Below are 17,544 nucleotides of genomic sequence, written 5' to 3' on the forward strand. Positions count from 1 at the left end.
AAAATAGTAGCCCAAAGTAAGCCAGGCAGAAGTCCCAGTCTTCCCATGCATCCTGAGGGTTGAAAAGGACTTTAAGAGTCTTATTAGAGTCTGTAAATTTCAGATACAATTCAAGAAGTATCATAATGTGATCGGAGCCATAATAAGCAAGTCAGAACGATCGGACTTGGAAAGCTAAATGAAGGAATTAGGATACAATAAACAGAGGAAGGAGGTCATTCCAAGGTAAATGCTACATTACCCCAAAAACCTCGGAAAAAAAAAATTTGACGTAGTCTCAAAACGGCAAAAAAATTTTTTTTTGTTTAGTATTAATTATGAGGTAACATGCTAAAGGTGTTAAAATTATTAATTAGTTAAGTATTCGTGCAAGGTATGAGATGAAGGTGCTGTAGAACATAGCAAAATAGAGAATTTCCTGCTCAATCATACTTCTCTTTCAATTATCGCACAATTATTCGTCTCTCACATGAGTAAGGGGCTGTGGTTCACTTTCGATGACTCACACTCCTAAGGAAAGTCTCCCAATGACCTAAGGCTTATTTTTTTTGGGAGTAGTCTACCGCTCCACGAGAAGGATGACAGAGTATATGTACAAGCTCTAGCCGGTTTAGAGCCGACGAGAGTAAAATAGGATTAAGACCTATAAAGATTATGGTAGGAGTAGACCTACCGAGTAAGGAACCATTAGTTGGACCATATAGGTAGATATCATCTTTATTTTTTATTTATATTTTCAGAATGGAGAACCACTCTGGAAAAAGAAAAGAAAAATGCCGTGCGAGACACTACGGTCGAGTCGCAGGCTGAAGCATATTAGATGCCTGGAAAAATGAAATAAAAGCAAAATTAAGCCTAAGATGAAGTTATGAATATATTAGTTAGAAGTAATTATTAAAACTAATTATCCTAATAAAAATTACGTTTTGAAGTCCTTAATGTGCCATTTACTTCTGGACCCATTAGAATCTTCAAGTATATAGACAAGAGGTGAGAGTTTTTGAATAACTCTACTTTTTATGTATCTAGGGGCAAGTTTGGCACTAAAGTAGTTGCCAGCATTGCTTAGGACGTAATTTTTCCTCCAAATTATGTCGCCGACCTCAAATTCTTTAAAAGATTTTCTTAGGTCGTATCTGTTGCTATTTTTAGAGTGTGCCTTGAATAAGGCGACTTGAACTTTGTCGAAAATTGGGGGTAGGAGGGCCAGGCTGTTGGCGTAAATGTCTCTAGGGAGGAACACTAATTCGTCAAGATTCTGACAGTGTGAATAAATAGAACCACAAGGAATAGTTTCGCGACCGAAAACCAAAAATGAAGGCGTGTAGCCAGTTACTAGGTTGGTCGAGTTATTCATGGCTGCCTGGATTGTTGGGAGGTGGTTGTCCCATGATCTGTGATCTTCACCAACCAGGGATGCCAAGGCAGTGATAATGGTTTTATTATACCTTTCTGTTGGGTTGACCTGCGGGCAGTAATGTGGATTAAAGTTTGCAAAAGGTATTTTATATTTAATAATTAAGTTGTGGAACTCACGTGAACGAAATTGAGGTCCGTTATCCATGATTAGAGTCTGTGGAACTCCAAAAACTAAAAATACGAAATTTTCTAGGTGATAGATTATTTCTGAAGCTCGAGCACGCTTTAAAGGAAAAATTATGGAGTATTTAGTAAAGTAACAGTTTATGACTAGTATATATTGGTTTCTTTTTCTAGTCATGGGTAGAGGACCTAGAAGATCAAGGGATATGCATTGGAAGGGTCGTGAGCAAATTTTTGGCTTGCCCATAGGGCCATAGGGTGAATGATTAGAGTGTTTGTAGGATAGACATGTTTCGCATGTAGATATAAGTTTAGCTACCTCTTTAAACATGCCAGTCCAGTAGTAGTGTTGTGAGAGTTTCTTGTATGTTTTGAAGGTTCCCAAGTGAGGTCCTGACGGAAGTCCATGGAATTTTTCAATCAGCGATTTTCTTTCGGCAGGAGGTGGAACTTCCTTCCAAATGAAGTCATCTGATAAAGAGTCTTGGTTGCTCATTCGACGGAGAAGTTTGTTGTTTCTGAAGTTGTAGTTTGGGTAACTGTCGGGATTGTTTTGGCAATCTGAAATAAGTCTATTATATAACTCTTCGTCGTTATTTCTATGTTGATTTTCTTGGACTATAGGGGCTACATGGTAAGGGTCTGGATCTTTGTTATTGGAGCGTGATAGAAGGTCAGGAATGACATTATCCTTACCATGTTTGTGTTTTAAAATGAAATTAAAAGTTGAAAGTCTTAGAGTCCACCTGGCAAGTCTTCCTGAAGGATTAGATAGATTTAAGAACCATTTGAGGGCAGCATGATCAGTGTATACCGTAAACTGTCTGCCGTTGTCGAGATAGCATCTCCAGTGTTCCAGTGCAGATATGACGGCTAAGGTCTCTCGTTCGGTGGTTGAGTAGTTTTGTTCGTGTTTATTCTTCTTCACACAGACAGCTTCTTTGTCTTCGTGTTTCTGTGTCAGAATTGCCCCGATTCCGTAGTTTGAGGCATCACAATGGACGGCGAAGGGTTCTTCAAAATTAGGGCAGACAAGGACGGGTGTTGTAGCCAAAAGTTCTTTCAGTTTCAAAAAAGCTGTGTTAGCTTCAGGAGTCCAATGGAATTTTGGAGCGTTCTTACCCGTAGCTGCTAGCTTGTTTAGTGGAGCTGCTATAGTGCTAAAGTTGGGTATGAATCTTCTAAACCAGCTGCAGGTGCCATGGAATCTTCTGATTTCTTTTTTCGTAGTTGGTGTAGGGTACTCTAATATTGCACGAACCTTATCAGGATCAGCTCTTAAACCTTGTTCATCGACGATAAATCCTAAGTATTTCAGTTCCTTTTTGAAGAATTGACTTTTTTCGAAGTTAATTGTTAGGCCAGCGTAGGTTAGTTTTTCGAGAACTTTAAGTAAAAGAGATATATGTTCGTCGAAGGTTTTGGATACGATAACGATGTCGTCCAAGTAGCAAAATACCTTGTGTTCGAATTCTGGAGTAAATAGTGTATCCATAAGTCTTTGTTGTGTCGCAGGAGCATTGGTGAGACCAAATGGCATGACCACAAAACGATACATACCTCTGCCGGGGACATAGAAAGCGGTTTTATCTCTGTCTGGAGGGTGCAGTGGAACTTCCCAAAATGCTTTAGCGATGTCGATGCTAGATAAGTATTTAGCTTCACGCAGGTGATCCAAGATCTCGTTCATGAAGGGGAGGCTGTAAGCATCGCGACGAGTGATGGAGTTCAGTTTCCTGCTATCTACACAGAATCGCCACTCACCGTTCTTCTTAGGTGTTATGATTACTGGTGATAGCCAAGGGCTCTCGCAGGGCTCGATTACTTTCCAAGCAAGCATCTTGTCCACTTCGTTGATCAGGGCCTTTTGTTTCTCGGGGGAGAGTCGGTAGCAGCGTTGCTTAATTGGAGGGGAATCACCGGTGTCAATCTTGTGACAAATCAGGTGAGTTCTTCCGAGTTCACCCTTTTCTTCAAAAGAGATCTGCCGAAAACGAGCGATTATATCCGTAACGATGTTTTTCTGTTCAGTGCTTAAAGCTTCAAAGGTAAAAATTTTTCCTTGTTCAAGTGTTATAGTGTTGCAGTGTAGATTGCTGAGAAAGTTAGGTTTTAATAAATCAGGTATAAGATTAAAAGCTTTCCAGAAGTCTACACCGAGAATTATAGAGGGGTGTATTTCAGGAAATACGTGAGCTCTTATGGCATGTGTTTTATTGTTGAAGGTCATGAGTAGGTCCATATGACCAAGTGAGTGTAGTTTCTTTTTGTTGGCTATAGAAACTGAAGTTGGGCACGACTTAGATAAATGGTGACCCATTTTTAGGAGGCTGAAATGGGAGTTATTGCCCAGAATGGTCAATGAACTGCCACTGTCTAGTAAGCCAGAGAAGGGGATGTTATCTACAGTGAATGTCAAGAATGGCCTGTCACCATCTTGTTCTTCTTCATAGAGAACTGAAGAAATTTTATAGACAGTAAAGAAGTTACGAAGGTACGACAGCCAGTCTTTCCAATCACTTGCATCAAAGTTATTGGCTTTATCTAAGTCGTGCTGGGTTCGTTTTTTGAGGGAGGTTTATTTGTAGGATTGCATTTAGGGCAATCGGGGGTCTTGTGACCTTTTAGGCCACATTTGAAGCAAATAAAGTAGTGGGGTTGCCTACAAGTGCTAAGGGAGTGTCCATTGCTACGGCATCGGACACAGAAAAGATTAGAAGTAAATTTATTATGAATGGTATTTACTTGTTTTGGATAGTTATACCTGTTAGGTCTTGCGTCTAAGTTGAATGTAGGTTTAGGATTAAAGTTAGAGGAGGATTTAGAACTTGATGGAGTAGCCATGTAGTTGAACTCCGAAGCCAGTTGGTCTACAGCTGGTTTGGGTTCTTTGAAGTTACGGTCTCTATCCAAAATATGTTCATAATTTTGGCATGCCGCAAGGAGATCGTCAACAGAATTGATTTTGTTGAGTGCAACAAAGACTGAGTAAGAGGGACGTATGTTTCTGAGGAGAATTGCCAGTTGTTCAGATTCTGGCAATTGTTTGTTAAGACGAGAGAACATGCCATGCATAATGGAAATGTAGATAACAATAGCTTCGTTTTCGCCTTGGGTTCTAGCGTGGATAGCGGTTAGAAGTTTATGATCGTAGTCCGTATTTCCGAAATCTCTAACTAGTAAGTTAGAAATATCGTCCCAGGAAAGGTCTGGTTTACGGATTTTTTGGAAACGTATCCAATGAAGGGCTTTATCAGTGAAAATTTCGAAGACTAACTCGGCTAGACGTTGTTTTTTAAGGTTACGAGAGGTGCTGAATTCCTCTATCTTCTGGAGAAAAGATTTGGGGCAGGAATCACCATTATAGGCAAGCTTTCTAAGCTCTGAGATTATATTCGGTGGGGAGACAATTTGGAAGGTTTGTTGGTTGAGAGGGGGGTTTAGTTGATGGGAGTCAGAGGAAGTTAATTGATGGGAGACAGGAGAAGTTAATTGTTGGGAGTCAGCGGGGGTTACGGGGGTAGTCAGTGATGATGTCGAGGTCTGGGGTTCGGGAGGGTGTGGGGAAATCTGAGGGGTAGATTCTGCAGACTCGAATAATAGACTTTCATACCTATTCTCCAAAGATTTAAACCTTTCAAGGGAATTATTAAGATTATCTGTGAAAGGAGAGTCATGATCTAGATCAATACGATTAAGTCTATGATACAAATGATTAAGAAAAGATTCTAACCTTTTAGTTGCGTATAGTGAAGGCTTGGCTTGGAGTAGCTCAATTTTCGCTTGCACGAAGTTGAGACAGGTGTCGATTTGTTCAAACTCTTCTTCAGGGGGAATAATGGAATAGAGAACGTCTGATGCAGGTTGGGCTTGTCCTAGGACCTCTGCCTGCTTTTTAAGGGCAGCTAAATTATCCTTAGGCTCCTCTAATCTAACACGAACTTCATATTCTAATTCTGCTTTGTTTAAATTAGCATATTTAATAGGACGTGCCATATTGACTAAATGATGGTTAAAAATAATAATTTAAGGTTCTAAAGTAAGGCCAAAGGGTTTAAAATTTTAGAAACACGAATGTTGTTTTTAATTTAGAATTTTGAAAAAGGTCTGGAAAAATAGCTATTGGGCGCCAAAACTGTCGCGTTACGTGCTCTGCCAATGAATTGGTAGAGCACGCAACTGAGCAGTTGGAAGGATGAAGGGTGAAGAAATGAAAAGTAAAGACTCAGGGGTAGGTAACGTTTATTTTTCCAGGTATAAGTGGTGGGTCAATATGGCACGGCTGGGAACTTAAATTGTCCAACAACACCGGGAAGTTGTAGTAGCGTGGTAGCACGGTGCTCCGGGGTGCAGCGCCTGGGAAACGCGTTCCCACGCACAGGCGCGCGGCGTCAAGGAGGGCGCGATCAGGCGCGCGGCGTCAAGGAGGGCGCGCACAGGCGCGCGGCGTCGAGGAGGGCGCGCACAGGCGCGCGGCGTCGAAGAGGGCGCGAACAGGCGCGCGGCGTCAAGGAGGGCGCGCACAGGCGCGCGGCGTCGAGGAGGGCGCGCACAGGCGCGCGGCGTCGAGGAGGGCGCGCACAGGCACGCACAGGCGTTCAGCGAGGGTCACCAAATCAGAGGCTTGTAGTAGATTTGCGTTTGTAATTTATAGTGAAAGTATTTATATAGTAAGTTACGCCAGGAAGAGGAGGGTTTCTTGAAGGTGCGGGGCCTCACTTGGCCCCGCACGGACCCTTAATTTCGAAAATGCTCGGATGAGAGCTGACGAAGAACTCCACAGAATGACGGTTGTTCCGCTTTTATACCTGATTCTTTAGAACATCTAAAGAATCAGATTTACAAGATTTGAAATTTAAAAATAGTCGAGTACCAGTTATGATTTTACCAAAATTTTGAATAACCTTTGCCGAAAGTATACATACTAGTCTTTTTAGTGGTGAAATCCGAACAGTTGAAAGCCGATTGACGGGTTACGTCAATCATCTTACAAAATGTAAACAATGAAAGAATCCCGAAAAATACAGCGATAATATTAACAAAAATCCCCTAGATTTATATAAAATAGTTGGAAAACCCTAAAGGTATGTATTTAGGCGGCTTAGGGCCGCATTGCATATGGAAAGTTATAAAAATAGTAGCCCAAAGTAAGCCAGGCAGAAGTCCCAGTCTTCCCATGCATCCTGAGGGTTGAAAAGGACTTTAAGAGTCTTATTAGAGTCTGTAAATTTCAGATACAATTCAAGAAGTATCATAATGTGATCGGAGCCATAATAAGCAAGTCAGAACGATCGGACTTGGAAAGCTAAATGAAGGAATTAGGATACAATAAACAGAGGAAGGAGGTCATTCCAAGGTAAATGCTACACCATTAATGGTGTTATTCATAACCGCGTTACTGACCAGAATTAGCTATTAATCGTTTGTCTTTATCTGTCATTTTGACTTATGTATTTGTAAGAAAGGGATAAACATCATTTCACTAAATCGTCCATAAAGTTTGCTGAATTAGGTTACAATTTGTGTAGGTACTTACCTACTACTATTAGGTAGGTTATATTGATGAATAAAGAATTTATTTTCATTATCATTAGCTATTAAGTACAGACGTAGTGAATAATTGTTCTCCATCGTACTTTTACGGAAACGTTCGTATTTTTCATGCTGCTTCAGTCAACCTCAGTACTTTTTGTACCGAGACTAACTGAAATAGCAAGACACGTTTCCGTGAAAATCCGATGCAAAATAATTATGCACTAAAACTGTACAACCTAATACTCGTATGTTGCATGACTGTAAAAATACGTAATATATCACAATAATAATCTCCCCGCAATAAATGCTATTCCTTCCTACATATGTACATAAATAATTTCCGCAAACGTATTTACTCAAAGTTGTTTTTGTGGTAAATACGTGTTTACATGTAATGTACACCTCGTGGTTTACTAATGAAACTCCTACATGAAGCCTTCCATTGGCAGTCGTATACAAAATTGTAATACATAGTTCTGTTAATGAAAATAGTATTTTACCCAGCTTTTATTTATATAACCACGCGCATATTTCATAGTTTGAATGCTAAAGTAGGCTTGTGCCTGCTCGTTCACTCGGTTAGCGCTCCGCTCTCAGTCATTCGGTAAAACGAACCAGTTCGTTCGGTCTTTTAGTTCCTTTACTTAATTTGGTTGTTGAGAGCCGGGGTTGATTAGGAATCGTTTTACATTCGGTTTTTTCCAATCTTTGGTATTTGAAGCGACATTATGAACCGTTTCGTTCCGTCCATTTTCTGTTTCACTCAGTCAAGCACTCACCAATCCCACTGAAATAAACGAACTAAAGACCGATTAAGGTCGTGCAAAAAGATTTAGGTACATAGTTCCTTTCGGTCCGTCACAGGATTTCATTCTTAAAAGTGTTTAGTTTATGACCGACTCAAGCCTAACGCTAATAGCTTGTTTGTTACTGTTCACCGTGGTATGGGGACCTTGCACTTTGAGACTATGCGCTGAAACTTGGCACAGTTGATTGTTAGCTGGTCTTGAGCAGAAACAGACCGGTAGACATCGAGAACCACGTCTCATTTAGTGGGGGGAGGGGGGGAAGTTCGACAATGCCGCGCTTCACTTGGGGCAATATTTCTCTAAAACTATACCTATTAGGGCATGTGATATATCATTTTCGGATAAATTATGGATGAGGAATCTAGTTTTGGAACAAAAACAATGCACTTTCTAACAAAAAAAAAGCATAAAGTAGAAAAGACTAAAAAACGTATTTTAGATTTTTTCATTATTACCATTTTTTTTTTTAAGTGTAGCAGGAATCTGAAAACAAAAAATACAGTCGTAAAGCTACACTTATTGCGTTTAAGAAAATATATAGTTTATTATACAAAACTGTTGATAAATGGGAGATAAAAATAATATTAAGCGTGGGTCAGAGTGATCTCAATACAAAATATTATGAATGTGGGAAAGTTATTTATAACTTGCTCTACAATCGTTTATTTTTCTTGTTTTTCGTAAATAACTCGTAAACGGTAGCCCACAGCAAAAAAATATCTTTTACGTAAATAATCTGTTTCAGATTTCTTATAAAGTAAGTGCTACTTTTTTTCGCTAAGATCAATATTTATAAAAATTATTGAAGGGAGAAAATAAATACTAAGGTCCCCCTTTTTTAGTCATTCGTAAATATTACGTAAAAGATTATTTTTTGCTGTGGGCTACCGTTTACGAGTTATTTACGAAAAACTAAAAAAAATAAACGATTGTAGAACAAATTTTAAGTAACTTTCCCACATTCATAGTATTTTGTATTGAGATCACTCTGACCCACGCTTATTATTATTTTTTATCTCCCATTTATCAACAGTTTTGTATAATAAACTATATATTTTCTTAAACGTAATAAGTGTAGCTTTACAACTGTATTTTTTGTTTTCAGATTCCTGCTACACTTTAAAAAAAAAATTGGTAATTATGAAAAAATCACAAATACGTTTTTTAGTCTTTTCTACTTTACGCTTTTTTTTTGTTAGAAAGTGCATTGTTTTAGTTCCAAAACTAGATTTCTCATCCTTAATTTATCCAAAAATGATAAATCACATGCCCTAATAGGTATAGTTTTAGAGAAATGTTGCTCCAAGTGAAGCGCGGCGGCGTCGAACTTCCCCCCCTCCCCCCCACTAAATGAGACGTGGCTCTCGACGGCTCCCGGTCTGTATCTGCTCAAGACCAGCTAACAATCAACTGTGCCAAGTTTCAGCGCATAGTCTCAAAGTGCAAGGTGTCGTGCAGTAACAAACAAGCTATAAGTAGCATTTCTGTCAACGCAGCGGCAGCTTTGATGACGTTATATAAATAGGTCTACCGTCTACCACTCGTGTACTTACAGCCTGTATTTTTAATATAACCGTAACTTCAAAAGGGGAGTGCTAGAGTGGTTGACTGTACCTACTAACAACATACATATATATTAAACCACCAGTTGTGTAGCCATATCGCTTCTTCACAAACATTCTATATAACTTCAACTTCTGTGTACATAATATTTATTTTTAGAACCGAAGCTTAATGTAATTTCCTTTACTTCTCGTTATATTCGAATACAAAGATTGATGTTTGTGTTCTTATTGTATCTAGACAGAGTTTGTGTAACTTTTTGTGAGTTTTGCGCCCAAGTAAAGAATATAAATTCGGGAAACTAAATTTATCTCACGTTCGCTTTTATTTGGACAAGAATTGATTTATGTGGATTGGAGATGGAGCGATATAATAACTTCGTAAGACAAGAGACACGAATGAGGTATAGCCTCCTAAGACATGCGTAGGTAAGATTTTTTGTACATTCCACAATCTATTTTGAACTTTTATCGACTAACTAAAGGTACTAAGTTCAGAAACAAAACAAATGCGGCTGGGTGTAAGGAGGATACCCTAGGTCTACTAGTACTCGTAACTAAGGTGATTGGAAATCGGGATGATTTTGAGATTAAAAACTGACTTGATAAATGTATAGCTGCTTGCTGTCATAGACCGAGTAGACTTTTCGTAGAATAGTACAACAATATTTATTTTTTCAATGTCGATTGTTTCAGAGCCTCCTACGTATCGGTGCTGACGATAGTCGCCTTCTCCCTCGAACGTTACCTGGCTATCTGTCACCCACTGCACCTGTATACCATGGCAGGGCTACGGCGCGCGCTGCGGATCGTGGCCGCCATATGGGCTCTGGCCATGGTCGCTGCCGTGCCCGTGGCTACGTACACTAGCATACACTACCTGGACTATCCGCCAGGTGAGCGTATTTACAAGTTATCTGTCACCCCCAGCACCTGTATACCATGGCGGGGCTACGGCGCGCGCTGCGGAGCGTGGCCGCCATATGGGCTCTGGCCATGGTCGCCGCCGTGCCCGTGGCTACGTACACTAGCATACACTACCTGGACTATCCGCCAGGTGAGCGTATTTACAAAGTTATCTGTCACCCCCTGCACCTGTACACCACGGCGGGGCTACGGCGCGCGCTGCGGAGCGTGGTCGCCATATGGGCTCTGGCCATGGTCGCTGCCGTGCCCGTGGCTACGTACACTAGCATACACTACCTGGACTATCCACCAGGTGAGTGTATTTACGTGTTATCTGTCACCATGGCGGGGCTACGGCGCGCGCTGCGGATCGTGGCCGCCATATGGGCTTTGGCCATGGTCGCTGCCGTGCCCGTGGCTACGTACACTAGCATACACTACTATAGCTAGACCAGGCCGCGTAGCCAAGATGCCAATCGCTTACGCTCCATACCAATCGAAACGCCACTGTCGCACTAATATATAATAAAATAAAGCTTTTCGTTGTCGAAGCGATTACAATCGCTATTGTGTAGCGATGCTACGTATTTGCCTAGGATAAATACATGTTTTTCCATACAAGATAACCGGTACAACATGACTGTCGCATTTCCAACAAAATAACATACACCAGAGTATGACACTTAGGTAAAACTATAATGTACCTTCTCAGCTGTAGGTTGGTTGGCATATCCTGCCTCCTGGTTAACTGGTTTCGAAGAAACAAGTCTAAAGAGTATGCCACTTGAACGGAACTTGTCACCTAAATTGCGCGGAGATTGTTGAACCAAACCTGGCTTCATGCATATCAAAATGATCCCCCTGGTCTACCCCAACTGCTCAAATAGGTCACTTCCTAATTTAATTAGTATTTTAGAATCATTTTCGGAATTTTTATGAAACATAAATAGTGAATATGAAGGTGTGAAAAGGTTGAAATTTTGACAGGAGAACTGTCAGAGAGTAGACTATGCGTTTAGTTACCGCATCGGAAAGAAGGCATTCTGAATGAAACAAGGTAGAAAACGTACGATAGAAATATAATTATTAGTAATTATTATTAACCACTTAAAATATTACAAGTATTAATGAGCATTAATATTTTTTCGAGAGTCATATGATTTGGAAAAGGTTTAAGTTGGTTTGACGTTTGATGCGTCGATATGGATCGAAACGGAGGGCTGGGGATTTTGCTAGAATCGACAATGGATGGGGAGTTGGTACTGGGGCACGCTAGCATTTATACAGTTCCTAATTGAATATCGAAATAAACCGCCTCGCCCCCTTCCGCCGCCTGCCCTGGCCGGTGGAAGATTGGGATATATGTAAAGTGCGCCGTGTGTGTGTGTGTTGTGCGCGAAAAGGGCGTAGCCCACCGAGTGCTTTCCGTGCCGCCGGCGAGCGCAAGCATGGCCGACGGTCGTGTTGTTCCGAGCGCCGTTGCGCGCTCCCTGATGTGCTGAGCGTCGTGGGGACGCTGGTTTTCACCGCAGGGCGCAGTTTCCAAGGCCTGTGGACTGCGTGCCGCCTGGCGATCCCGAGGTGCTTCACACAGGCCTCCCCTTCACTTGCGTGGCCTATCGGCTCCGAGGCGCATCACGTTGGCGCCACCATCAAGCCGTAGGGCACGGCCTTGACCCGCGAACCGTGTGTCGGACAGCCTTGCCGCGGTCCGACGACCCCAAGGTCTCATCGCGCGGGTTCTTCTTGTGGAACTCCTGAGCGCCGCGGGTTGTTCTCGCCCGGGCTTGCCAAAGCCGGAGCTTGAGGAACGCCCGTCGCCCACCGTCAGCGATCCGCCTGCTGCGTTAAATACCAGCGGGCCTGTGGATGATAGCTACGTTCGGTACCCGTGAGTGCACTAGACTTTTATCCCAGGTTTTGGCCAAAACCCCGCGTCTCGTTCATCTCGCGATCGTAGATTAAGGTTTACTATAGTGTCACCCCATAACCGCCGACAGTTTGGAGAAACCGATTGTATTCTGAGCAGCGCCCGCCCTAAAGCGGAGTGCATTGTAGTAGTTAGCGAATTGTATTAAATTGCATGTCATATATTTGGTCTTGTCTTTTCAATATCCTATCAAGTTCCCATTAACCAGGTTAGAGTAATAAGAGGACCCTTGCACTCCAATAGTCCAATGTTTTACTGCGGATCTCATCCGAGGCACTATTTCCATTAATTATTTAAACATTTTAAAAACCTTATTATTTCTCATACAACAACAATATTATTTTTTATATACGACAATGGCGCCCGAAAAAAAGTTTTAAATATCAACCTGGTTGCTGTGAGCTTGGGAGAGCGATAAGATAAATGTATAAAATTAGTATCAGTTAAAAAAAAGAATTAAATGCAATTATTGGTCTTAAAAAAATACAATACCATTTAATTTGTAACTTTACTTGTGACAGAGTAGCAAATTTATTATTTATTGTAATTATTATTAGGCTACACTATGAATAGTTAGCATAGCGCTTAGCCACAAATTATTTTTTCTACCACGCTCCAGTCGAGAGCATAGTGGTAGTTTACTTCAATACTTCATATATCTACCGAAGTGTTATTAGCTTATAATACTTAGGTGCACACCCTGACACAAGTAAAGCAGCAATCTTACCGACATGTCGGACGAGGAAGGGGACGAATTCCATGACACAGGTGCGAGGGAAGTCAAACCCCCCACCACTACTCGTGAATTAACAGGATTCAATCCTTCGTATGTCAATACACGACCGCGGGGTGCTGCTGCAGACGCCCACCCACCCGGCCCATCCACGCCAAAACCACTAGAGTCTATTTTACCATATTTGGGGGCTCCGGGCCTTGTCCGTCAAACCAACTCAACCTTAACAGGGGCAGTCACTACAACCCCTACGACGGGGACTACAGGCAGTACAGAACGCATCGTGCATGTATTGCGCGAGGACCATTTGCGGTCGTGGAATTTGAAATTTTCAGGTGACTCAGATGTCACCGACTTCTTCCTTAGGATTGATGACTACAGACGTAGCCGAGACACTCCGGAGCACAAAGTGCTTAAATGTTTTGCAGATTTACTAAGCGGTAAAGCCTTAGATTACTATAGGCACATACGCGACGGAGTCTCCTCGTTGTCGGAATTGCAAGATCTTTTCAGATCGTTTTTTACATCGATAGACAATGATTATACTTTAGAAAAAACTATTCGAGAACACCGACAATCACCAGGCCAGTCATTACATTTTTACATATTGGAGATGCAAACTATGAATGCGCGGCTCACAACAAAATTATCAGAAACAACCTTACTGCAGATAATTAAACATAACATTTTGCCATCATATGGACACCTGTTGGCTGTCGACGACTCGAATAGCATCCAAAATCTTATTGCTATAGGCAAACGTTTTGAAGCTTATTCAGGCTTACCTGGGTCTACAAATAATTCCAAAACAACAAAACAAATAAAACAAATTAACGAAATTAAAACTTATAATCAGACAAATTTCAAGAGCAATAATACACAAAGACAGGTAAATAATAAAAACAACCAACTTACTTGTAAAAAATGTAAAAAATCGGGACATTCATACCAACAATGCCGCACTATTCCAGGCATTGTTTGCTTCCAGTGCGGTCAGAAAAATGTGCTTACAAGCACTTGCCACAAATGTAATCCTGCCAAGGGCAGACCAGCGCCGGAAGCAGACAATGTCCAAAAAAACTAGATAGACCAGGAGCCATCAAAACAATATCAAACACACTATATTTAGGTGCGGTGACTCCTGGTGTAAAGGCGGTTGAAGGAGATAACCGAATTTACATTGATTTTGAGGTACGAGAACGAATATATACAGGTCTAATGGACTCAGGAGCAAATTTAAGTATAATAGGGAACAATTACCATAAACATTTCTTAAACTTAGGATTTAATTTAATAAATTACACTACAACTGCGACTTGTGCAAACCGTTCTGTCGTTGAGGTCATAGGTAAAATCCTATTACCAATCAATTTCAGAGGGATGCTTTATAATATCATGTTTATGGTAATCCCAGAAGTATCTGATGACTTCATTTTTGGCATGGATTCTATATTAACACTAGAATTAATAGATATTTTTAAATTAAAAGATATTCACCTTCTAAAAAGGAAAACATCACTTAGGCCGGAGTCACTAAAAACATTATGTGCCATAGTGCCAAAACATGATCTCTCTCCTCTCGAATCAATTCAATTGGACAAAGTAATAAATGAATTTAAGTCAATCAGTACAGAGGAGCGAGGTCTGGGTAAAACATCTCTAGTAGAGCACAAGATCACAACAACGGGGCCACCAATAAAACAACGATATTATCCGCTTTCACCGGTTAAACTGAAGGCTTTAAATGACGAAGTAGACCGGATGCTTCAGCTGGGCGTGATAGCACCATCTAAATCACCATGGTCTAACCCCGTTGTTATGACCCCAAAAAAAGACGGTTCCTGGAGATTTTGTTTAGACGCCAGAAAACTTAACGACGTCACAGTCAAGGACTCATATCCTGTACCATACATTAATTCAATTTTAGATAATTTACGTGGCACACGTTATTTAAGCTCAATCGACTTGTCGGCGGCTTACTGGCAAATTTCTTTATGTGACTCCGACAACGTCGACGGCTCCGGCACGTCATGTCAAAAATGTGCATTTGTGGTACCAAACCGCGGACTATTTGAATTTAAACGCGTCCCGTTCGGTATCTCGAACGCGGGCTGTGAATTACAACGTTTGGTAGACTCTCTTTTTCACCATAAATACGGCGAGAAGATATTTGCATATTGTGACGACCTTCTCATAGCCACCAATTCGTTTGAAGAGCATATCGTTATTTTAAATGACGTTTTTCAAGCTTTAAGCAAGGCAGGTCTAACTATAAATTTTAGTAAGTGCGAATTTTGTAAATCAGAGCTTAGGTACCTTGGATACATAGTCGGTTCACAAGGTCTACTAACAGATCCACAAAAGCTAGATAGCATTAAAAACTTCCCGCGCCCAACAACCGCTAAGCAACTACGCGCATTTATAGGGCTCTGTTCTTATTACCGACGATTCGTGGCAAATTTTTCAACTATCATAGCCCCGATGACAGCTTTAATTGGCAAGAAGAAGGGTAGAGACACCGTAGACTGGACAGTGGAAGCAGAGAGGTCATTCCTAGCGCTTAAAGAAGCCCTCACCCAGGCTCCGGTGCTCGCCTGCCCTGATTTTTCCAAACCATTCCAGATCCATTCAGATGCATCAAGCGTCGGCATCGGGAGCGTACTTATTCAGGAATTGAGCGGTATAGAACACCCTGTAGCTTTTTATTCTAGGTTGCTTACGAAAACCGAACGAAATTACAGCACAACCGAACGTGAACTCCTAGCATTAGTGGACTCAATAAATCATTTTAGACCGTACATAGAAGGTAGCCGCTTTGTGGTGGTCACCGACCATATGTCGCTAAAATGGCTCAAAACGCTAAACAACCCTTCAGGTCGTTTGGCGCGATGGGCAATGCAGTTATCTTGTTTTGACTTTGAAATTAGACATAAAAAAGGCTCCATGCACGTAGTACCAGACGTTTTGTCACGTATTGAGGCAGTAATATTCGAAGGAGGTTGCAGTTCTAAAGATAATTGGTATAATAAATTATTTAAAAATGTAGAAACAAACCCAGTATTTCATAAAAACTATCAAATAAAAAATAAAGTACTATTTAGATATTCAAAACCAATATCAAATTTACAGACCGAAAATAATTGGAAAATAGTTTTGCCTAGAGAATTAATACCAGAATGCATTAAAGAAAATCATGAAAAATTAACAGTCCATCCTGGCACATTTAAAACTTTATCAAAAATTAAAGAAAACTATTTTTGGAAAGGCATGTATGCAGACGTGAAAAATTATGTGGCCACGTGTGAGAAGTGTAAAGCATACAAACACTCAAATCAGCCTCCACATGGGCACATGACAAACCAGAAAAAGGTTAATAAACCTATACACACTCTATCTATCGACCTAATAGGTCCTTTAGTACAATCATATTCTGGTCACGTCTACATACTATCTATAGTTGATGTATTTACAAAATATTGTTGGATTCACCCACTTAGAACTGCAACAACTAAAACAGTAACTACATTTATAGAATCGGAAATTTTAAATAAAGAGGGAATCCCATGTGTTTTAATCTGCGACAACGCAACAATATTCCAAAGTAAACAATTTAAAGATTTTTGTGCCACACACTCAATACCAAGGATATTTTATAACGCATATTACGCACCTCAATCTAATACAGTAGAACGCTTTAATCAAACTATTGAGACTTGCCTAGCTATTTTAGTAGGACAAGACCAAAGGAACTGGTCCAAGTACCTACCGCAAATCCAGCTATATTTGAATAGCACTATTAATATTGTAACGGGGCATACACCATTCTTGTTGGCAAAGGGGCGAGAGATGATGACGGATGGCATGCTGCATTCCATTAGGGGCGGTATTCCAAATTCGTTAGACGACCTCCAAATTTCCAACCGGTCCGACAGAGCAACTGCTCTCAACGAGATGGCAGATATCTTCCAGCGCGTCACTGATGCTTTGACCAAAGCGTACAAACAAAACGCGGTACGATATAACCTGCGCCGTAAGGAACTACGGCTAAGCGTAGGCGATATCGTATGGAGGCGTAATTTTGTACAGTCAAATGCAGCACACTTCTTCTCCGCAAAATTGGCACCGCGCTTCCTGAAATGCAAAGTCATTAAGAAGCATTCGGATGTCGTATATGATCTTCAGGAGATAGACACGGGTAAAATTGGAAAGTATCATGTCAAGGACATAATTAAAGTCCCACAAGGTGTATGTCACACGTAACAATTTATTTTATATTATTAGGGCATATTAAGATTTAGCCCATTCTTTTTTTTCAAGCATACATGCTTCTTTGACCCAACTGGTCAACATTTGTTCCAAGCATTTCCTAGGAAATCAAATTTTATAAGTAACTACATACCCTAAGGGCCCAGGGTGACTCAATTATGGTGGATATAATACACTAAGTAGGACATGGAAAAGAAAACCAAGTTTTTTCTTTTTCAATTAATGCAAGCCCATTGGCTGCATATTGGAGTTTGATTTAAG

General features: G+C 40.8%; 2 protein-coding genes across 2 annotated transcripts in view; both read left to right on the plus strand.

The window, feature by feature from the left end:
• The window catches only part of LOC134670998 (neuropeptides capa receptor-like), a gene marked incomplete at its 3' end in the record, with an annotated part of 60,946 nt that extends 50,564 nt beyond the window's left edge, over positions 1-10,382 (plus strand). Inside the window, exon 3 of the mRNA XM_063528818.1 lies at positions 10,145-10,382. Within this exon, the coding sequence (XP_063384888.1) occupies positions 10,145-10,382 (238 nt within the window). The remainder of the gene's footprint in view (positions 1-10,144) is intronic.
• An 8-nt stretch (positions 10,383-10,390) lies between these two features.
• LOC134670999 (neuropeptides capa receptor-like) overlaps positions 10,391-17,544 on the plus strand; it is a 97,804-nt gene continuing 90,650 nt past the window's right edge. The window contains exon 1 of the mRNA XM_063528819.1: positions 10,391-10,505. Coding sequence (XP_063384889.1) covers positions 10,391-10,505 — 115 coding nt within the window. The remainder of the gene's footprint in view (positions 10,506-17,544) is intronic.

Source organism: Cydia fagiglandana, chromosome 14 (genome assembly GCF_963556715.1).
Source record: "Cydia fagiglandana chromosome 14, ilCydFagi1.1, whole genome shotgun sequence".
In the NCBI taxonomy this organism is placed as follows: domain Eukaryota; kingdom Metazoa; phylum Arthropoda; class Insecta; order Lepidoptera; family Tortricidae; genus Cydia; species Cydia fagiglandana.